Here is a 22,026-nt window from a genome sequence, read left to right on the forward strand (position 1 = left end):
GGTAGAGAGAGGAGGAGAAAGGTAGAGAGAGGAGAAAGGTAGAGAGAGGAGGAGAAAGGTATAGAGAGGAGGAGAAAGGTAGAGAGAGGAGGAGAAAGGTATAGAGAGGAGGAGAAAGGTAGAGAGAGGAGGAGAAAGGTAGAGAGAGGAGGAGAAAGGTAGAGAGAGGAGGAGAAGGGTATAGAGAGGAGGCGAAAGGTAGAGAGAGGAGAAAGGTAGAGAGAGGAGGAGAACGGTAGAGAGAGGAGGAGAAAGGTAGAGAGAGGAGGAGAACGGTAGAGAGAGGAGGAGAAAGGTAGAGAGAGGAGGAGAAAGGTAGAGAGAGGAGGAGAAAGGTAGAGAGAGGAGGAGAAAGGTAGAGAGAGGAGGAGAAAGGTTGAGAGAGGAGGAGAAAGGTAGAGAGAGGAGGAGAACGGTAGAGAGAGGAGGAGAAAGGTAGAGAGAGGAGGAGAATGGTAGAGAGAGGAGGAGAAAGGTAGAGAGAGGAGGCGAAAGGTATAGAGAGGAGGCGAAAGGTAGAGAGAGGAGAAAGGTAGAGAGAGGAGGAGAAAGGTATAGAGAGGAGGAGAAAGGTAGAGAGAGGAGGAGAAAGGTATAGAGAGGAGGCGAAAGGTAGAGAGAGGAGAAAGGTAGAGAGAGGAGGAGAAAGGTATAGAGAGGAGGAGAAAGGTAGAGAGAGGAGGAGAAAGGTATAGAGAGGAGGAGAAAGGTAGAGAGGAGGCGAAAGGTAGAGAGAGGAGGAGAAAGGTATAGAGAGGAGGAGAAAGGTAGAGAGAGGAGGAGAAAGGTAGAGAGAGGAGGAGAACGGTAGAGAGAGGAGGAGAACGGTAGAGAGAGGAGGAGAAAGGTAGAGAGAGGAGGAGAAAGGTAGAGAGAGGAGGAGAAAGGTATAGAGAGGAGGAGAAAGGTAGAGAGAGGAGGAGAAAGGTATAGAGAGGAGGAGAAAGGTAGAGAGAGGAGGAGAAAGGTAGAGAGAGGAGGAGAAAGGTAGAGAGAGGAGGAGAAAGGTATAGAGAGGAGGCGAAAGGTAGAGAGAGGAGAAAGGTAGAGAGAGGAGGAGAACGGTAGAGAGAGGAGGAGAAAGGTAGAGAGAGGAGGAATACGGTAGAGAGAGGAGGAGAAAGATAGAGAGAGGAGGAGAAAGGTAGAGAGAGGAGGAGAAAGGTAGAGAGAGGAGGAGAAAGGTAGAGAGAGGAGGAGAAAGGTAGAGAGAGGGGAGGAGAAAGGTAGAGAGAGGAGGAGAACGGTAGAGAGAAAGGTAGAGAAAGGTAGAGAGAGGAGAAAGTAGAGAGAGGAGGAGAAAGGTAGAGAGAGGAGGAGAAAGGTAGAGAGAGGAGGAGAACGGTAGAGAGAGGAGGAGAAAGGTAGAGAGAGAGGAGGAGAAAGGTATAGAGAGGAGGAGAAAGGTAGAGAGAGGAGGAGAAAGGTATAGAGAGGAGGAGAAAGGTAGAGAGGAGGAGAAAGGTAGAGAGAGGAGGAGAAAGGTAGAGAGAGGAGGAGAACGGTAGAGAGAGGAGGAGAACGGTAGAGAGAGGAGGAGAAAGGTATAGAGAGGAGGAGAAAGGTAGAGAGAGGAGGAGAAAGGTATAGAGAGGAGGAGAAAGGTAGAGAGGAGGAGAAAGGTAGAGAGAGGAGGAGAAAGGTAGAGAGAGGAGGAGAACGGTAGAGAGAGGAGGAGAAAGGTAGAGAGGAGGAGAAAGGTAGGTCGGGGTAGAAGAAATAACGTAACAGAGCAAATAAAAGACAATGGAAGAATTTGTGCAGCACAAAAAACCTAGGAGTCAGAGATAATTCATTCTAACCCACACACAATAGAATGTTTTGGTGGGGACAGAGGGCAGGAGCAGGGCTTGGAGGTCAGGGGTCAGAAGTCAAGGTACTTACTGGAAGGTGGGTGGTCTCCTCTCTCTGGCTCCAGGGTGGGGGGTAGAGAAGGGGTGTGGCCAACCCCAGGTTCCGTTGATTGTGATTCGCTCACTGCTGATGTATGTAAGGAAGAATCAGCCTCCTTGCTGACTCTGGCCACGCCCTCAATCACGCTGGATGTCTGGAAGAGACAAAGATGATGACGTCAATCATCCATTTTAATAGAAAAACATGCAAATGAATCACTTTCATCACTTCTGGCATCAACATAATGTACCTGGCCTGTCTGAATACAGCTCGTATCTAAATATACAAGAGGAAGAGGTTTCCACAGCACATGGCATATCTACGTCACAGTCACCAAACATTACAGACAGTTTTAACTAAGTTTGTCCCACTTTCAGGCAGCTCAGCAACTCAAAGCCATCGACTTCAAAGCCACCCTGCTACAGTGTTTGGGTAGTGCCATTAACTACTCAAGTGCCTTGTCTCCCTCTGTGTGTGTGTGTGTGTGTGTGTGTGTGTGTGTGTGTGTGTGTGTGTGTGTGTGTGTGTGTGTGTGTGTGTGTGTCTATAATATAGTGCTATTAACAACTAAGGTGCCTTGTCTTCCGGGGGACCGTTTTTAGCAGCTGTCACAGCTTTGATATAAACGGCTATAAAAAGCCAACTAGGGGCTATTCAGCAGTGGGTATTAAAGACACATCCCTGACTGAAGTGACAGAGCCTTGACAGAGACAAAGACAGAAGGAGAGAGAGAGGGAGAAAGAGACAGCTCAGGTCTCTTTAGATGCGCATCACACTGCTCCTCTCCTCTTCCGAGACGGAGCGAGGGACGAGCATTCAAGCAAGAGCGGAAGGGCTGACCATGAAAAGAAGAGGGAAGAACAGAGGGAAGCTGTCAAAGGAGGAGGAGAAGAGGAGGAGAAGAAGAGGAGAAGAGGAAAGGTGGGTAGAGGACTTAAAAGAGGCCATTGACAAGTGGAAGAGACAGGCGGCGACGGCGACGCACATCTCCAGACAAAAACACAGCGCTCGTCACAGGGCCTTATGAAATAAACATAGCTCTCAGCTGGAGACAGAGAGACAGGGAGACAGACACAGAGATAGACAGGGAGATGGAGCAGGGAGACAGGGAGACAGACACAGAGATAGACAGGGAGATGGAGCAGGGAGACAGACAGAGAGACAGGGAGACAGACACAGAGATAGACAGGGAGATGGAGCAGAGAGACAGGGAGACAGACAGAGAGATAGACAGGGAGATGGAGCAGGGAGACAGACAGAGAGACAGGGAGACAGACACAGAGATAGACAGGGAGATGGAGCAGAGAGACAGGGAGACAGACAGAGAGACAGCGAGACAGACACAGAGATAGACAGGGAGATGGAGCAGAGAGACAGGGACACAGACAGAGAGACAGGGAGACAGACACAGAGATAGACAGGGAGATGGAGTAGGGAGACAGGGAGACAGACACAGAGATAGTCAGGGAGATGGAGCAGGGAGACAGACAGAGAGACAGGGAGACAGACACAGAGATAGACAGAGAGATGGAGCAGAGAGACAGCGAGACAGACAGAGAGACAGCGAGACAGACAGAGAGATAGACAGGGAGATGGAGCAGAGAGACAGGGAGATAGACAGGGAGATGGAGCAGAGAGACAGGGAGACAGACAGAGAGACAGGGAGACAGACATAGAGATAGACAGGGAGATGGAGCAGGGAGACAGGGAGACAGACACAGAGATAGACAGGGAGATGGAGCAGGGAGACAGACAGAGAGACAGGGAGACAGACACAGAGATAGACAGGGAGATGGAGCAGAGAGACAAGGAGACAGACAGAGAGATAGACAGGGAGATGGAGCAGGGAGACAGACAGAGAGACAGGGAGACAGACATAGAGATAGACAGGGAGATGGAGCAGGGAGACAGGGAGACAGACACAGAGATAGACAGGGAGATGGAGCAGGGAGACAGACAGAGAGACAGGGAGACAGACACAGAGATAGACAGGGAGATGGAGCAGAGAGACAAGGAGACAGACAGAGAGATAGACAGGGAGATGGAGCAGGGAGACAGACAGAGAGACAGGGAGACAGACACAGAGATAGACAGGGAGATGGAGCAGAGAGACAGGGAGACAGACAGAGAGACAGCGAGACAGACACAGAGATAGACAGGGAGATGGAGCAGAGAGACAGGGAGACAGACACAGAGATAGACAGGGAGATGGAGCAGGGAGACAGGGAGACAGACACAGAGATAGACAGGGAGATGGAGCAGGGAGACAGACAGAGAGACAGGGAGACAGACACAGAGATAGACAGGGAGATGGAGCAGAGAGACAGCGAGACAGACAGAGAGACAGCGAGACAGACAGAGAGATAGACAGGGAGATGGAGCAGAGAGACAGGGAGATAGACAGGGAGATGGAGCAGAGAGACAGGGAGACAGACAGAGAGACAGGGAGACAGACACAGAGATAGACAGGGAGATGGAGCAGAGAGACAGCGAGACAGAGAGAGAGACAGACAGAGAGACAGGGAGACAGACAGAGAGACAGGGAGACAGACAGAGAGATAGACAGGGAGATGGAGCAGAGAGACAGCGAGACAGACAGAGAGACAGCGAGACAGACAGAGAGATAGACAGGGAGAAGGAGCAGAGAGACAGGGAGATAGACAGGGAGATGGAGCAGAGAGACAGGGAGACAGACAGAGAGACAGCGAGACAGACAGAGAGATAGACAGGGAGATGGAGCAGAGAGACAGGGAGACAGAAAGAGAGACAGCGAGAGAGAGACAGGGAGACAGACATCAAGTTTGCAGACGACACTACAGTGGTAGGCTTGATTACCAACAATGACGAGATGGCCTACAGGAGGAGGTGAGGGCCCTCGGAGTGTGGTGTCAGGAAAATAACCTCACACTCAACGTCAACGAAACAAAGGAGATGATCGTGGACTTCAGGAAACAGCAGAGGGAGCACCCCCCTATCCACATGGACGGGACAGTAGTGGAGAGGGTAGTAAGTTTTAAGTTCCTCGGCGTACACAACACAGACAAACTGAAATGGTCCACCCACAGAAGACAGCGTCGTGAAGAAGGCGCTGTATCACAGCCTGGTACGGCAACTGCTCCGCCCACAACCGTAAGGCTCTCCAGAGGGTAGTGAGGTCTGCACAATGCATCACCGGGGGCAAACTACCTGCCCTCCAGGACACCTACAGCACCCGATGTCACAGGAAGGCCAAAAAGATAATCAGGACAACAACCACCCGAGCCACTGCCTGTTCACCCAGCCATCATCCAGAAGGCGAGGTCAGTACAGGTGAATCAAAGCTGGGACCGAGAGACTGAAAAACAGCTTCTATCTCAAGGCCATCAGACTGTTAAACAGCCATCACTTACATTGAGGGGCTGCTGCCAACATACTGACTCAACTCCAGCCACTTTAATAATGTAAAAATTGATGTAATAAATGTATCACAAGCCACTTTAAACAACGCCACTTTATATAATGTTTACATACCCTACATGTATATACTGTACTCTATACCATCCACTGCATCTTGCCTACACCGTTCGGCCATCACTCATTCATATATCTTTATGTACATATTCTTATTCATTCCTTTACACTGTGTGTATAAGGTAGTTGTTGTGAAATTGTTAGGTTAGATTACTTGTTGGTTATTACTGCAGTGTTGGAACTAGAAGCACAAGCATTTCGCTACACTCGCATTAACATCTGCTAACCATGTGTATGTGACAAATCAAATTTGATCTGATTTTGATTTGAGATAGACAGAGAGACAGGGAGACAAACAGAGAGACAGACAGAGAGACACAGACAGTAAGACCGGGAGACAGAGGAGAGAGACAGGGAGACAGACACAACAGAGAGACAGACAAAGAGAGAGACAGAGAGACAGGGAGACAGACAGGGAGACAGACAGCGAGATGGAGCAGAGAGAGGGAGACAGACAGGGAGATGGAGCAGAGAGACAGACAGAGAGACAGAGAGTGAGATGGAGCAGACAGACAGACAGACAGACAGACAGGGATATGGAGCAGGGAGACAGACAGAGAGACAGAGAGACAGACAGACAGACAGACAGACACAGAGATGGAGCACAGAGACAGAAAGACAGACAGAGAGACAGACAGACAGGCAGAGAGATAGGGAGATGGAGCAGAAAGACAGACAGAGAGAGAGACAGAGAGACAGACAGAGAGACAGGGAGACAGACAGAGAGTGATACAGAGAGACAGGGAGCCAGACAGGGAGATGGAGCAGGGAGGCAGACAGGGAGATGAGGCAGAGAGACAGACAGAGCGACAGACAGAGAGAGAGAGACAGAGACAGGGAGACAGATAGTGAGATGGAGCAGACAGACAGGGAGACAGACAGAGAGACAGACAGACAGACAGACAGAGAGAGACACAGAGCGACAGGGAGACAGAGAGACAGACAGACTGGCAGACAGAGAGACAGGGGACAGACAGGGAGATGGAGCAGAGAGACAGAAAGACAGACAGAGAGAGATAAAGAGACATGGAGACAGACAGGGAGTGAGACAGACAGAGAGACAGACAGAGAGACAGACAGACAGACAGACAGACAGACAGACAGACAGACAGACAGACAGACAGACAGACAGGGATATGGAGCAGAGAGACAGACAGAGAGACAGACAGACAGACAGACAGACACGGAGATGGAGCAGCGAGACAGAAAGACAGGCAGAGAGACAGACAGACAGGCAGAGAGATAGGGAGATGGAGCAGAAAGACAGACAGAGAGAGAGACAGAGAGACAGACAGAGAGACAGGGAGACAGACAGAGAGTGAGACAGAGAGACAGGGAGCCAGACAGGGAGATGGAGCAGGGAGGCAGACAGGGAGATGAGGCAGAGAGACAGACAGAGAGCGACAGACAGAGAGAGAGAGAGACAGAAACAGGGAGACAGATAGTGAGATGGAGCAGAGAGACAGGGAGACAGACAGAGAGAGATAAAGAGACAGGGAGACAGACAGGGAGAGAGACAGACAGAGAGACAGAGAGACAGACAGAGAGTGAGACAGAAAGACAGGGAAACAGACAGACAGACAGAGAGCAGACAGAGAGCAGACAGAGAGTGAGACAGAGAAACAGGGAAACAGACAGGGAGATGGCGAAGAGAGACAAGGAGCCAGACAGGGAGATGGAGCAGGGAGCCAGACAGGGAGATGGAGCAGGGAGACAGACAGGGAGATGGAGCAGGGAGACAGACAGGGAGATGGAGCAGGGAGATAGGGATACAGACAGGGAGATGAGGCAGAAAGACAGACAGAGAGACAGACAGAGCGACAGAAAGAGAGACAGAGAGACAGACAGAGAGACAGAAAGACAGAGAAACAGACAGACAGAGTGAGACAGACAGAGAAACAGGGAAACAGACAGGGAGATGGAGCAGGTAGCCAGACAGGAAAATGGAGCAGGTAGCCAGACAGGGAGATGGAGCAGGGAGACAGGGAGCCAGACAGGGAGATGGAGCAGGGAGACAGACAGGGAGATGGAGAAGGGAGACAGACAGGAAGATGGAGCAGGGAGAGAGACAGGGAGATGGAGAAGAGAGACAGGGAGTTGGAGCAGGGAGCCAGACAGGGAGATGGAGTAGGGAGACAGACAGGGAGATGGAGCAGGGAGACAGACAGGGAGATGGAGCAGGGAGCCAGACGGGGAGACAGACAGGGAGACAGACAGGGAGATGGAGCAGGGAGCCAGACGGGGAGACAGACAGGGAGACAGACAGGGAGATGGAGCATGGAATCAGACAGGGAGATGGAGCAGGGAGACAGACAGGGAGACAGACAGAGACAGACAGGGAGTCAGACAGGGAGATGGAGCAGGGAGACAGACAGGGAGATGGAGCAGGGAGCCAGACGGGGAGACAGACAGGGAGACAGACAGGGAGATGGAGCATGGAATCAGACAGGGAGATGGAGCAGGGAGACAGACAGGGAGACAGACAGAGACAGACAGGGAGTCAGACAGGGAGATGGAGCAGGGAGACAGACAGGGAGATGGAGCAGGGAGATGGAGCAGGGAAACAGACAGGGAAACAGACAGGGAGATGGAGCAGGGAGAGAGACAGACAGACAGAGAGACAGAGAGACAGAAAGACAGAGAAACAGACAGACAGAGTGAGACAGACAGAGAGACAGACAGAGAAACAGGGAAACAGACAGGGAGATGGAGCAGGTAGCCAGACAGGGAGATGGAGAAGAGAGACAGGGAGCCAGACAGGGAGATGGAGCAGGGAGATAGGGATACAGACAGGGAGATGGAGCAGGGAGCCAGACGGGGAGACAGACAGGGAGACAGACAGGGAGATGGAGCATGGAATCAGACAGGGAGATGGAGCAGGGAGACAGACAGGGAGATGGAGCAGGGAGATGGAGCAGGGAAACAGACAGGGAAACAGACAGGGAGATGGAGCAGGGAGAGAGACAGGGAAACAGACAGGGAGATGGAGCGGGGAAAGAGAAAGACAGACAGGGAGACAGAGAGACAGACAGAGAGTGAGAAAGACAGACAGACAGACAGACAGACAGACAGACAGACAGACAGACAGACAGACAGACAGACAGACAGACAGACAGCGATATGGAGCAGAGAGACAGACAGAGAGACAGAGAGACAGACAGACATGGAGATGGAGCAGAGAGACAGACAGAGAGAGAGACAGAGAGACAGAGAGACAGACAGAGAGTGAGACAGACAGACAGACAGACAGACAGACAGACAGACAGACAGACAGACAGACAGACAGACAGACAGACAGACAGACAGACAGACAGACAGACAGACAGACAGGGATATGGAGCAGAGAGACAGACAGAGAGACAGAGAGACAGACAGACATGGAGATGGAGCAGAGAGACAGAAAGACAGACAGAGAGACAGACAGACAGGCAGAGAGATAGGGAGATGGAGCAGAAAGACAGACAGACAGAGAGAGAGACAGAGAGACAGACAGAGAGACAGGGAGACAGACAGAGAGTGAGACAGAGAGACAGGGAGCCAGACAGGGAGATGGAGCAGGGAGGCAGACAGGGAGATGAGGCAGAGAGACAGACAGAGAGCGACAGACAGAGAGAGAGAGACAGAAACAGGGAGACAAATAGTGAGATGGAGCAGAGAGACAGGGAGACAGACAGAGAGACAGACAGAGAGAGACACAGAGCGACAGACAGACTGGCAGACAGAGAGACAGGGGACAGACAGGGAGATGGAGCAGAGAGACAGAAAGACAGACAGAGAGAGATAAAGAGACAGGGAGACAGACAGGGAGAGAGACAGACAGAGAGACAGAGAGACAGACAGAGAGTGAGACAGAAAGACAGGGAAACAGACAGACAGACAGAGAGCAGACAGAGAGTGAGACAGAGAAACAGGGAAACAGACAGGGAGATGGCAAAGAGAGACAAGGAGCCAGACAGGGAGATGGAGCAGGGAGCCAGACAGGGAGATGGAGCAGGGAGACAGACAGGGAGATGGAGCAGGGAGACAGACAGGGAGATGGAGCAGGTAGCCAGACAGGGAGATGGAGCAGGTAGCCAGACAGGGAGATGGAGCAGGGAGACAGACAGGGAGATGGAGCAGGGAGCCAGACAGGGAGATGGAGCAGGGAGACAGACAGGGAGATGGAGCAGGGAGATAGGGATACAGACAGGGAGATGGAGCAGAAAGACAGACAGAGAGACAGACAGAGCGACAGACAGAGAGACAGACAGAGAGACAGAGAGACAGAAAGACAGAGAAACAGACAGACAGAGTGAGACAGACAGAGAGACAGACAGAGAAACAGGGAAACAGACAGGGAGATGGAGCAGGTAGCCAGACAGGGAGATGGAGAAGAGAGACAGGGAGGCAGACAGGGAGATGGAGCAGGGAAACAGACAGGAAGATGGAGCAGGGAGCCAGACACGGAGATGGAGAAGAGAGACAGGGAGTTGGAGCAGGGAGCCAGACAGGGACTGATGGGAAGCAGGGAGATCAATTACATTACTGGGACTGATGGGAAGCAGGGAGATCAATTACAGGGAGATCAATTACACTACTGGGACCGATGGGAAGCAGGGAGATCAATTACATTACTAGGACTGATGGGAAGCAGGGAGATCAATTACATTACTGGGACTGACGGGAAGCAGGGAGATCAATTACATTACTGGGACTGATGGGAAGCAGGGAGATCAATTACAGGGAGATCAATTACACTACTGGGACTGATGGGAAGCAGGGAGATCAATTACACTACTGGGACTGATGGGAAACAGGGAGATCAATTACACTACTGGGACTGATGGGAAGCAGGGAGATCAATTACACTACTGGGACTGATGGGAAACAGGGAGATCAATTACACTACTGAGACTGATGGGAAGCAGGGAGGTCAGTTACACTACTGGGACTGATGGGAAGCAGGGAGATCAATTACACTACTGGGACTGACGGGAAGCAGGGAGATCAGTTACACTACTGGGACTGATGGGAAGCAGGGAGATCAATTACACTACTGGGACTGATGGGAAGCAGGGAGGTCAGTTACACTACTGGGGCTGATGGGAAGCAGGGAGGTCAGTTACACTACTGGGACTGATGGGAAGCAGGGAGGTCAGTTACACTACTGGGACTGATGGGAAGCAGGGAGGTCAGTTACACTACTGGGACTGATGGGAAGCAGGGAGATCAGTTACACTACTGGGACTGATGGGAAGCAGGAGATCAGTTACACTACTGGGACTGATGGGAAGCAGGGAGGTCAGTTACACTACTGGGACTGATGGGAAGCAGGGAGGTCAGTTACACTACTGGGACTGATGGGAAGCAGGGAGGTCAGTTACACTACTGGGACTGATGGGAAGCAGGGAGATCAGTTACACTACTGGGACTGATGGGAAGCAGGGAGGTCAGTTACACTACTGGGACTGATGGGAAGCAGGGAGGTCAGTTACACTACTGGGACTGACGGGAAGCAGGGAGGTCAGTTACATTACTGGGACTGATGGGAAGCAGGGAGATCAGTTACACTACTGGGACTGATGGGAAGCAGGGAGATCAGTTACACTACTGGGACTGATGGGAAGCAGGGAGGACAGTTACACTACTGGGACTGATGGGAAGCAGGGAGATCAGTTACACTACTGGGACTGATGGGAAGCAGGGAGATCAGTTACACTACTGGGACTGATGGGAAGCAGGGAGATCAGTTACACTACTGGGACTGATGGGAAGCAGGGAGGTCAGTTACACTACTGGGACTGATGGGAAGCAGGGAGATCAATTACACTACTGGGACTGACGGGAAGCAGGGAGATCAGTTACACTACTGGGATTGATGGGAAGCAGGGAGATCAATTACACTACTGGGACTGATGGGAAACAGGGAGCTCAATTACACTACTGGGACTGATGGGAAGCAGGGAGATCAATTACACTACTGGGACTGATGGGAAACAGGGAGATCAATTACACTACTGAGACTGATGGGAAGCAGGGAGGTCAGTTACACTACTGGGACTGATGGGAAGCAGGGAGGTCAGTTACACTACTGGGACTGATGGGAAGCAGGGAGGTCAGTTACACTACTGGGACTGATGGGAAGCAGGGAGGTCAGTTACACTACTGGGACTGATGGGAAGCAGGGAGATCAGTTACACTACTGGGACTGATGGGAAGCAGGGAGATCAGTTACACTACTGTGACTGATGGGAAGCAGGGAGGTCAGTTACACTACTGGGACTGATGGGAAGCAGGGAGATCAATTACACTACTGGGACTGATGGGAAGCAGGGAGATCAGTTATACTACTGGGACTGATGGGAAGCAGGGAGATCAATTACACTACTGGGACTGATGGGAAACAGGGAGATCAATTACACTACTGGGACTGATGGGAAGCAGGGAGATCAGTTACACTACTGGGACTGAAGGGAAGCAGGGAGATCAATTACACTACTGGGACTGACGGGAAGCAGGGAGATCAGTTACACTACTGGGACTGATGGGAAGCAGGGAGATCAGTTACACTACTGGGACTGATGGGAAGCAGGGAGGTCAGTTACACTACTGGGACTGATGGGAAGCAGGGAGATCAGTTACACTACTGGGACTGATGGGAAGCAGGGAGGTCAGTTACACTACTGGGACTGATGGGAAGCAGGGAGGTCAGTTACACTACTGGGACTGATGGGAAGCAGGGAGATCAGTTACACTACTGGGACTGATGGGAGGCAGGGAGGTCAGTTACACTACTGGGACTGATGGGAAGCAGGGAGGTCAGTTACACTACTGGGACTGATGGGAAGCAGGGAGGTCAGTTACACTACTGGGACTGATGGGAAGCAGGGAGGTCAGTTACTCTACTGGGACTGATGGGAAGCAGGGAGATCAGTTACACTACTGGGACTGATGGGAAGCAGGGAGGTCAGTTACACTACTGGGACTGATGGGAAGCAGGGAGATCAGTTACACTACTGGGACTGATGGGAAGCAGGGAGATCAGTTACACTACTGGGACTGATGGGAAGCAGGGAGGTCAGTTACACTACTGGGACTGATGGGAAGCAGGGAGATCAATTACACTACTGGGACTGATGGGAAGCAGGGAGATCAGTTACACTACTGGGACTGATGGGAAGCAGGGAGGACAGTTACACTACTGGGACTGATGGGAAGCAGGGAGATCAGTTACACTACTGGGACTGATGGGAAGCAGGGAGATCAGTTACACTACTGGGACTGATGGGAAGCAGGGAGATCAGTTACACTACTGGGACTGATGGGAAGCAGGGAGGTCAGTTACACTACTGGGACTGATGGGAAGCAGGGAGATCAATTACACTACTGGGACTGACGGAAGCAGGGAGATCAGTTACACTACTGGGATTGATGGGAAGCAGGGAGATCAATTACACTACTGGGACTGATGGGAAACAGGGAGCTCAATTACACTACTGGGACTGATGGGAAGCAGGGAGATCAATTACACTACTGGGACTGATGGGAAACAGGGAGATCAATTACACTACTGAGACTGATGGGAAGCAGGGAGGTCAGTTACACTACTGGGACTGATGGGAAGCAGGGAGGTCAGTTACACTACTGGGACTGATGGGAAGCAGGGAGGTCAGTTACACTACTGGGACTGATGGGAAGCAGGGAGGTCAGTTACACTACTGGGACTGATGGGAAGCAGGGAGATCAGTTACACTACTGGGACTGATGGGAAGCAGGGAGGTCAGTTACACTACTGGGACTGATGGGAAGCAGGGAGGTCAGTTACACTACTGGGACTGATGGGAAGCAGGGAGATCAATTACACTACTGGGACTGATGGGAAGCAGGGAGATCAGTTATACTACTGGGACTGATAGGAAGCAGGGAGATCAATTACACTACTGGGACTGATGGGAAACAGGGAGATCAATTACACTACTGGGACTGATGGGAAGCAGGGAGATCAGTTACACTACTGGGACTGAAGGGAAGCAGGGAGATCAATTACACTACTGGGACTGACGGGAAGCAGGGAGATCAGTTACACTACTGGGACTGATGGGAAGCAGGGAGATCAGTTACACTACTGGGACTGATGGGAAGCAGGGAGGTCAGTTACACTACTGGGACTGATGGGAAGCAGGGAGGTCAGTTACACTACTGGGACTGATGGGAAGCAGGGAGATCAGTTACACTACTGGGACTGATGGGAGGCAGGGAGGTCAGTTACACTACTGGGACTGATGGGAAGCAGGGAGGTCAGTTACACTACTGGGACTGATGGGAAGCAGGAGGTCAGTTACACTACTGGGACTGATGGGAAGCAGGAGATCAGTTACACTACTGGGACTGATGGGAAGCAGGGAGGTCAGTTACACTACTGGGACTGATGGGAAGCAGGGAGGTCAGTTACACTACTGGGACTGACGGGAAGCAGGGAGGTCAGTTACACTACTGGGACTGATGGGAAGCAGGGAGGTCAGTTACTCTACTGGGACTGATGGGAAGCAGGGAGATCAGTTACACTACTGGGACTGATGGGAAGCAGGGAGGTCAGTTACACTACTGGGACTGATGGGAAGCAGGGAGATCAGTTACACTACTGGGACTGATGGGAAGCAGGGAGATCAGTTACACTACTGGGACTGATGGGAAGCAGGGAGGTCAGTTACACTACTGGGACTGATGGGAAGCAGGGAGATCAATTACACTACTGGGACTGACGGGAAGCAGGGAGATCACTTACACTACTGGGATTGATGGGAAGCAGGGAGATCAATTACACTACTGGGACTGATGGGAAACAGGGAGATCAATTACACTACTGGGACTGATGGGAAGCAGGGAGATCAATTACACTACTGTGACTGACGGGAAGCAGGGAGATCAGTTACACTACTGGGACTGATGGGAAGCAGGGAGGTCAGTTACACTACTGGGACTGATGGGAAGCAGGGAGGTCAGTTACACTACTGGGACTGATGGGAAGCAGGGAGGTCAGTTACACTACTAGGACTGATGGGAAGCAGGGAGGTCAGTTACACTACTGGGACTGATGGGAAGCAGGGAGGTCAGTTACACTACTGGGACTGACGGGAAGCAGGGAGGTCAGTTACACTACTGGGACTGATGGGAAGCAGGGAGATCAGTTACACTACTGGGACTGATGGGAAGCAGGGAGGTCAGTTACACTACTGGGACTGATGGGAAGCAGGGAGATCAGACAAGATGCTGATGGGAACACGTTATTTTACAGTTCTGTCCCCGCCACCATTCTATACCTGGTACGACTACTTTAAAATACTCACTTACACATCGTTCTAAGTAAATAGCAGGTAATGTAAATAGCACATTAGAAAAGGTGTTACCTAACCAAAGTGTTTACAGTGACATACAACTGTGCTTCCCTGTTCTAAAAGGAGGGCATTGAGGCTGAGAGAGGTGCAGTATATTCTCCTGTTGTTATGTCTGCTAAGTGAGGCTTGTTTTAGAGTTAGAAGTCATTTCCTCTAATTGGAGCAGGAGATGAAGCTAATTAGTGCCAAGGCCGGACACAGAGTAAGCCAGCCAGCCAATCACAGCAACAGGAGCATGGCCTCATAGGATCACAAGACATTAGCAGTCGAGTGCTGATTCTAACACTGATATGATAAACACAGTCCACAGGGGCTTTGCATGACAGGAGAGGAGGAGGAGGGAGACAGTGTGTGTGTGTGTGTGTGTGTGTGTGTGTGTGTTTGTGTGAATAGGTCTGAGACACTGTCACCACCACTTTAAGGAGCTGTGACAGACCCCCCCCCTCGCACAACCTCACGGTCTCATTATCACTTCCTGTGGGTAACACACCCTGCTCTGACCCTCCACCTATGACCCTTTAGAGACATGCTCTTTCATCACAGAGACACACGTCAATATCGCCGAGCGATATCTGAGATGTAACACCTTATAGAATCAATAAGACCTGCACAAGAGGGAGAGGCTCAGACACAGCAGGAAGGGAGGAGTGTGTGTGTCTGCATGCTTGCGCCCGCGCTTGCCTGTGTACGTGATCATCTATAAACGCTGCCAGACAGGATAAACGCTTGAACAAGTCAATATCTCAGTGAGTGGGGGTGCAGAGAGATCAATAGGGACAAATGATGACGCACATGACACGCACACACTATAAATTCTCTAGTGACTATCGGTTATGATAGGAAACATTTCCCTTCTTTAAATATACCTTTACCTGTAAAAAGTGCAATATCATCTATTGTACAGGTCACAATGTAGTAAGAGTGGTAATGACAGCATCATAAAGCCTTTATATACATGACATTGACACTATGTAACGGGTGTGAAATGGCTAGCTAGTTAGCGGTGGTCCGCTCTACTAGCAGTTAAATCGGTGACGTCACTTGCTCTGAGACCTTGAAGTAGTGGTTCCCCTTGCTCTGTGGAGCGATGGGTAACGATGCTTCGTGGGTGACTGTTGTCTGTGTGTGCAGAGGGTCCCTCGTTCGCGCCCGGGTAGGGGCAAGGGGACGGACTAAAGTTATACTGTTACAACTACGTAATGAATATGTTACAAGAGTGTAATGAAACCAACACGTGAGGGAGACACAATAGGGCGTGTTACCAGTGTGTTTGTGAACACTTACTCAGCTAGCTGAGGATAAACCCCTTCTGTGTCTCCATACTGAAGAAGAGCAGATGAAGCTCTATTTGCCCACAGGTCATGAGCTCCATCACATCTCCTCAGACACCAGATCTATCTGGGGGATCTCTGAAGCTCGACTGACATTCTCTCTAATGATGCTGACATTTCCAAGGGCTTTGAGGAGCTCAGCCTTGAGTGGTGGAGAGTTGTTGTCTTTGCTATTCACCGTAAAACACTGGGGGAAATGCAGCTACAACAATCTTGCCAGGACCTCTTTCCATGCCCTGTTTTAGAGCACTTGAAGTGAACCAACCCATCCTGTCTAATTCTAAGAGTGATAATAAATGTTTGTGTCCTTGGAGAATGTAGACTTCAGGGTTTTCTTTAGTTGCCTCACTGCCTTTGTGTTTTGTTTGTAGATAATAAGGCTGGTGTTGTCGCTAGTTGTGGGTTTTTTCTCTGGGAGTCATGAAGTGTCTCGTCTCTCAGTTTAGACAGAAAACTCAAAGAGAGAGAGGGAAATAGATCTGTTTCTCCTGCAGGCTGGCTGGTCGAGTGGACTGACAGAGGCTGACGTCTCACTCCCACTGAGACAGAGCTGGTACAAGAAACTACTCTCCACTCCTCTCTCTATCTTCCGTCTCTTTCTCTCTCCAACATTCCTTCTCTGCATCCTCTCTCTCCACCGCCCTCCCCATTACATCTCTCTCTCTCTCTCTCCATCGCCCTCCCCATTACATCTCTCTCTCTCTCTCTCTCTATCTCTCTCTGTCTCTCTCTCTCTCTCTCTCTCTCTCCATCGCCTTCCCCATTACATCTCTTTCTCTCTCTCTCTCTCCATTGCCCTCCCCATTACATCTCTCTTTCTCTCTCCATCTCACTCCCCATTACATCTCTCTCTCTCTCCATCGCCCTCCCCATTACATCTCTCTCTCTCTCTCCATCGCCCTCCCCATTACATCTCTCTCTCTCTCTCTCCATCGCCCTCCCCATTACATCTCTCTCTCTCTCTCTCCATCGCCCTCCCCATTACATCTCTCTCTCTCTCTCTCCATCGCCATCCCCATTACATCTCTCTCTCTCTCCATTGCCCTCCCCATTACATCTCTCTCTCTCTCTCCATCGCCCTCCCCATTACATCTCTCTCTCTCTCTCTCTCTCTCTCTCTCTCTCTCCATTGCCCTCCCCATTACATCTCTCTCTCTCTCTCCACGCCCTCCCCATTACATCTCTCTCTCTCTCTCCATCGCCCTCCCCATTACATCTCTCTCTCTCTCCATTGCCCTCCCCATTACATCTCTTTCTCTCTCCATCGCCCTCCCCATTACATCTCTCTCTCTCTCTCTCTCCTCTCCATCGCCCGCCCCATTACATCTCTCTCTCTCTCTCTCTCCATCGCCCTCCCCATTACATCTCTCTCTCTCTCTCCATCGCCCTCCCCATTACATCTCTCTTTCTCTCTCCATCGCCCTCCCCATTACATCTCTCTCTCTCTCTCCATTGCCCTCCCCCATTACATCTCTCTCTCTCCATCGCCCTCCCCATTACATCTCTGTCTCTCTCCATCGCCCTCCCATTACATCTCTCTCTCTCTCCATCGCCCTCCCCATTACATCTCTCTCTCTCTCCATCGCCCTCCCCATTACATCTCTGTCTCTCTCCATCGCCCTCCCCATTACATCTCTCTCTCTCTCTCCATCGCCCTCCCCATTACATCTCTCTCTCCATCGCCCTCCCCATTACATCTCTCTCTCTCTCTCTCTCTCTCTCTCTCTCTCTCCATCGCCCTCCACATTACATATCTCTCTCTCTCTCCATCGCCCTCCCCATTACATCTCTCTCTCTCTCTCTCTCTCCACGCCCTCCCATTACATCTCTCTCTCTCCATCGCCCTCCCCATTACATATCTCTCTCTCTCCATCGCCCTCCCCATTACATCTCTCTCTCTCTCTCCATCGCCCTCCCCATTACATCTCTCTCTCTCTCTCTCTCTCTCTCTCTCTCTCCATTGTCCTCCCCATTACATCTCTCTCTCTCTCTCCATCGCCCCTCCCCATTACATCTCTCTCTCTCTCTCTCTCTCTCTCTCCATCGCCCTCCCCATTACATCTCTCTCTCTCCACGCCTCCCCATTACATCTCTCTCTCTCCATCGCCCTCCCCATTACATCTCTCTCTCTCCATCGCCCTCCCCATTACATCTCTCTCTCTCTCTCTCCATCGCCCTCCCCATTACATCTCTCTCTCTCTCTCTCTCTCTCTCTCTCTCCATCGCCCTCCCCATTATATCTTTCTCTCTCTCTCTCCATCGCCCTCCCCATTACATCTCTCTCTCTCTCCATCGCCCTCCCCATTACATCTCTCTCTCTCCATCGCCCTCCCCATTACATATCTCTCTCTCCATCGCCCTCCCCATTACATCTCTCTCTCTCTCTCCACGCCCTCCCCATTACATCTCTCTCTCTCTCTCTCTCTCTCTCCATTGTCCTCCCCATTACATCTCTCTCTCTCTCTCCATCGCCCTCCCCATTACATATCTCTCTCTCTTCTCTCTCTCTCTCTCCATCGCCCTCCCCATTACATCTCTCTCTCTCTCTCCATCGCCCTCCCCATTACATCTCTCTCTCTCCATCGCCCTCCCATTACATCTCTCTCTCTCTCCATCGCCCTCCCCATTACATCTCTCTCTCTCCCATTACGCCCTCCCATTACATCTCTCTCCCTCTCATCTCTCTCTCTCTCTCCACGCCCTCCCCATTACATCTCTCTCTCTCTCTCTCCATCGCCCTCCCCATTACATCTCTCTCTCTCTCTCTCTCCATCGCCCTCCCCATTACATCTCTCTCCTCTCTCTCTCCATCGCCCTCCCCATTACATCTCTCTCCTCCATTGCCCTCCCCATTACATCTCTCTCTCTCTCCACGCCCTCCCATTACATCTCTCTCTCTCTCTCCACGCCCTCCCCATTACATCTCTCTCTCTCTCCATCGCCCTCCCCATTACATCTCTCTCTCTCCATCGCCCCTCCCCATTACATCTCTCTCTCTCTCTCCATCGCCCTCCCCATTACATCTCTCTCTCTCTCCACGCCCCCCATTACATCTCTCTCTCTCTCTCTCTCCATCTCTCTCTCTCTCTCGCCCTCCCCATTACATCTCTCTCTCTCCATCACCCTCCCCCATTACATCTCTCTCTCTCTCTCCATCGCCCTCCCCATTACATCTCTCTCTCTCCATCACCATCCCCATTACATCTCTCTCTCTCTCTCCATCGCCCTCCCCATTACATCTCTCTCCCTCTTTCTTTCTCTCTCTCTCCATCGCCCTCCCCATTACATCTGTCTCTGTCTCTCTCTCTCTCTCTCCATCGCCCTCCCCATTACATCTCTCTCTCTCTCTCTCTCTCCATTGCCATCCCCATTACATCTCTCTCTCTCTCTCTCTCTCTCTCTCCATCGCCCTCCCCATTACATCTCTCTCTCTCTCTCTCTCTCTCTCCATCGCCCTCCCCATTACATCTCTCTCTCTCTCTCTCTCTCTCTCCATTGTCCTCCCCATTACATCTCTCTCTCTCTCTCCATCGCCCTCCCCATTACATCTCTCTCTCTCTCTCTCTCTCTCTCTCCATCGCCCTCCCCATTACATCTCTCTCTCTCTCTCCATCGCCCTCCCCATTACATCTCTCTCTCTCTCCATCGCCCTCCCATTACATCTCTCTCTCTCTCTCCACGCCCTCCCCCATTACATCTCTCTCTCTCTCCATCGCCCTCCCCATTACATCTCTCTCTCTCCATCGCACTCCCCATTACATCTCTCTCTCTCTCCATCGCCCTCCCATTACATCTCTCTCTCTCTCTCTCTCCATCGCCCTCCCCATTACATCTCTCTCTCTCTCCATCGCCTCCTCATTACATCTCTCTCTCTCTCCATCGCCCTCCCCATTACATCTCTCTCTCTCCATCACCCTCCCCATTACATCTCTCTCTCTCTCTCCATCGCCCTCCCCATTACATCTCTCTCTCTCTCTCTCCCTCTTTCTTTCTCTCTCTCTCCATCGCCCTCCCCATTACATCTGTCTCTGTCTCTCTCTCTCTCTCTCCATCGCCCCTCCCCATTACATCTCTCTCTCTCTCTCTCTCCATTGCCATCCCCATTACATCTCTCTCTCTCTCTCTCTCTCTCCATCGCCCTCCCCCCCCATTACATCTCTGTCTCTGTCTCTCTCTCTCTCTCTCCATCGCCTTCCCCATTACATCTCTCTCTCTCTCTCTCTCTCCATCGCCTCCCCATTACATCTCTCTCTCTCTCTCTCTCTCTCTCCTCTCTCTCTCCTCCATCGCCCCCTACATCGCCCTCTCTCTCTCTCTCTCTCTCTCTCCATCGCCCTCCCCATTACATCTATCTCTCTCTCTCTCTCTCTCTCTCTCTCTCCATCGCCCTCCCCATTACATCTCTCTCTCTCTCTCTCTCTCTCTCTCTCCATCGCCTTCCCCATTACAGCTCTCTCTCTCGCTCTCTCTCTCTCCACGCCCTCCCCATGACATCTCTCTCTCTCTCTCTCCATCGCCCTCCCCATTGCATCTCATCTCTCTCTCTCCATCGCCCTCCCCATTACATCTCTCTCTCTCTCTCTCCCTCTTTCTTTCTCTCTCTCTCCATCGCCCTCCCCATTACATCTGTCTCTGTCTCTGTCTCTCTCTCTCTCTCTCCATCGCCCTCCCCATTACATCTCTCTCTCTCTCTCCATCGCGCTCCCCATTACATCTCTCTCTCTCTCTCTCTCTCTCTCCATCGCCCTCCCCATTACATCTCTCTCTCTCTCTCCATCGCCCTCCCCATTACATCTCTCTCTCTCTCTCTCTCTCTCTCCATCGCCCTCCCCATTACATCTCTCTCTCTCTCTCTCTCTCTCTCTCTCTCTCCATCGCCTCCCTCCCCATTATCTCTCTCTCTCTCTCTCTCTCTCCATCGTCTTCCCCATTACATCTCTCTCTCGCTCTCTCTCTCCATCGCCCTCCCCATTACATCTCTCTCTCTCTCTCCATCGCCCTCCCATTATCATCTCTCTCTCTCTCTCTCCATCGCCCTCCCCATTACATCTCTCTCTCTCTCTCTCTCTCTCTCTCCATCGCCCTCCCCATTACATCTCTCTCTCTCTCTCTCTCTCTCTCTCTCTCTCTCTCTCTATCGCCTTCCCCATTACATCTCTCTCTCTCGCTCTCTCTCTCCATCGCCCTCCCCATTACATCTCTCTCTCTCTCTCTCTCCATCGCCCTCCCCATTACATCTCTCTCTCTCTCTCTCCATCGCCCTCCCCATTACATCTCTCTCTCTCTCTCTCTCTCTCTCCATTGACACACACACGCACGCACGGACACACACACACAAAGACAACCTTCTCCCTGCCTAAAAAACAACCTCCCTGCCTACGCCTGCTATGTCGTAGAGATGCTCAGGGCCCAGTCTCACTTCCTGGGTCAGCCTAGGGCAGAGAGGCAGGGGGCCAGACACAGACACATTGCCCACTAGAACTGATCTGAGGCCATATCTACTACCGATTTGAGACCATATCTAGAGCAGGCTGGTCATCAACACACACTACAACCAATCACACACTGGTGGAAGATGAAGGACAGAATGAGAGGAAGAGGATTTTTACATTTTATTTAACCTTTATTTCAACTAGGCAAGTCAGTTAAGAACAAATTCTTATTTACAATGACGGCCAACCAAAATAAAATAAAAATATAGGACAAAACACACATCACGACAAGACAACACTACATAAAGAGAGACCTAAAGACAACAACATAGCAAGGCAGCAACACATGACAACACAGCATGGTAGTAACACAATATAAGAGAAACATGATAGCAACACAAAATGACAACAACATGGTAGCAACACATGACAACACAGCATGGTAGCAACACAAAATGACAACAACATGGTAGCAACACAACATGG

General features: G+C 51.2%; 1 protein-coding gene across 1 annotated transcript in view; it reads right to left on the reverse strand.

The window, feature by feature from the left end:
• The window catches only part of LOC115124129 (genetic suppressor element 1-like), a 464,233-nt gene that overhangs the window by 307,182 nt on the left and 135,025 nt on the right, over positions 1-22,026 (reverse strand). Inside the window, 1 exon segment of the mRNA XM_065011982.1 lies at positions 1,885-2,047. Coding sequence (XP_064868054.1) covers positions 1,885-2,047 — 163 coding nt within the window.

The sequence above is a fragment of the Oncorhynchus nerka genome, linkage group LG27 (assembly GCF_034236695.1).
Source record: "Oncorhynchus nerka isolate Pitt River linkage group LG27, Oner_Uvic_2.0, whole genome shotgun sequence".
NCBI lineage: Eukaryota > Metazoa > Chordata > Actinopteri > Salmoniformes > Salmonidae > Oncorhynchus > Oncorhynchus nerka.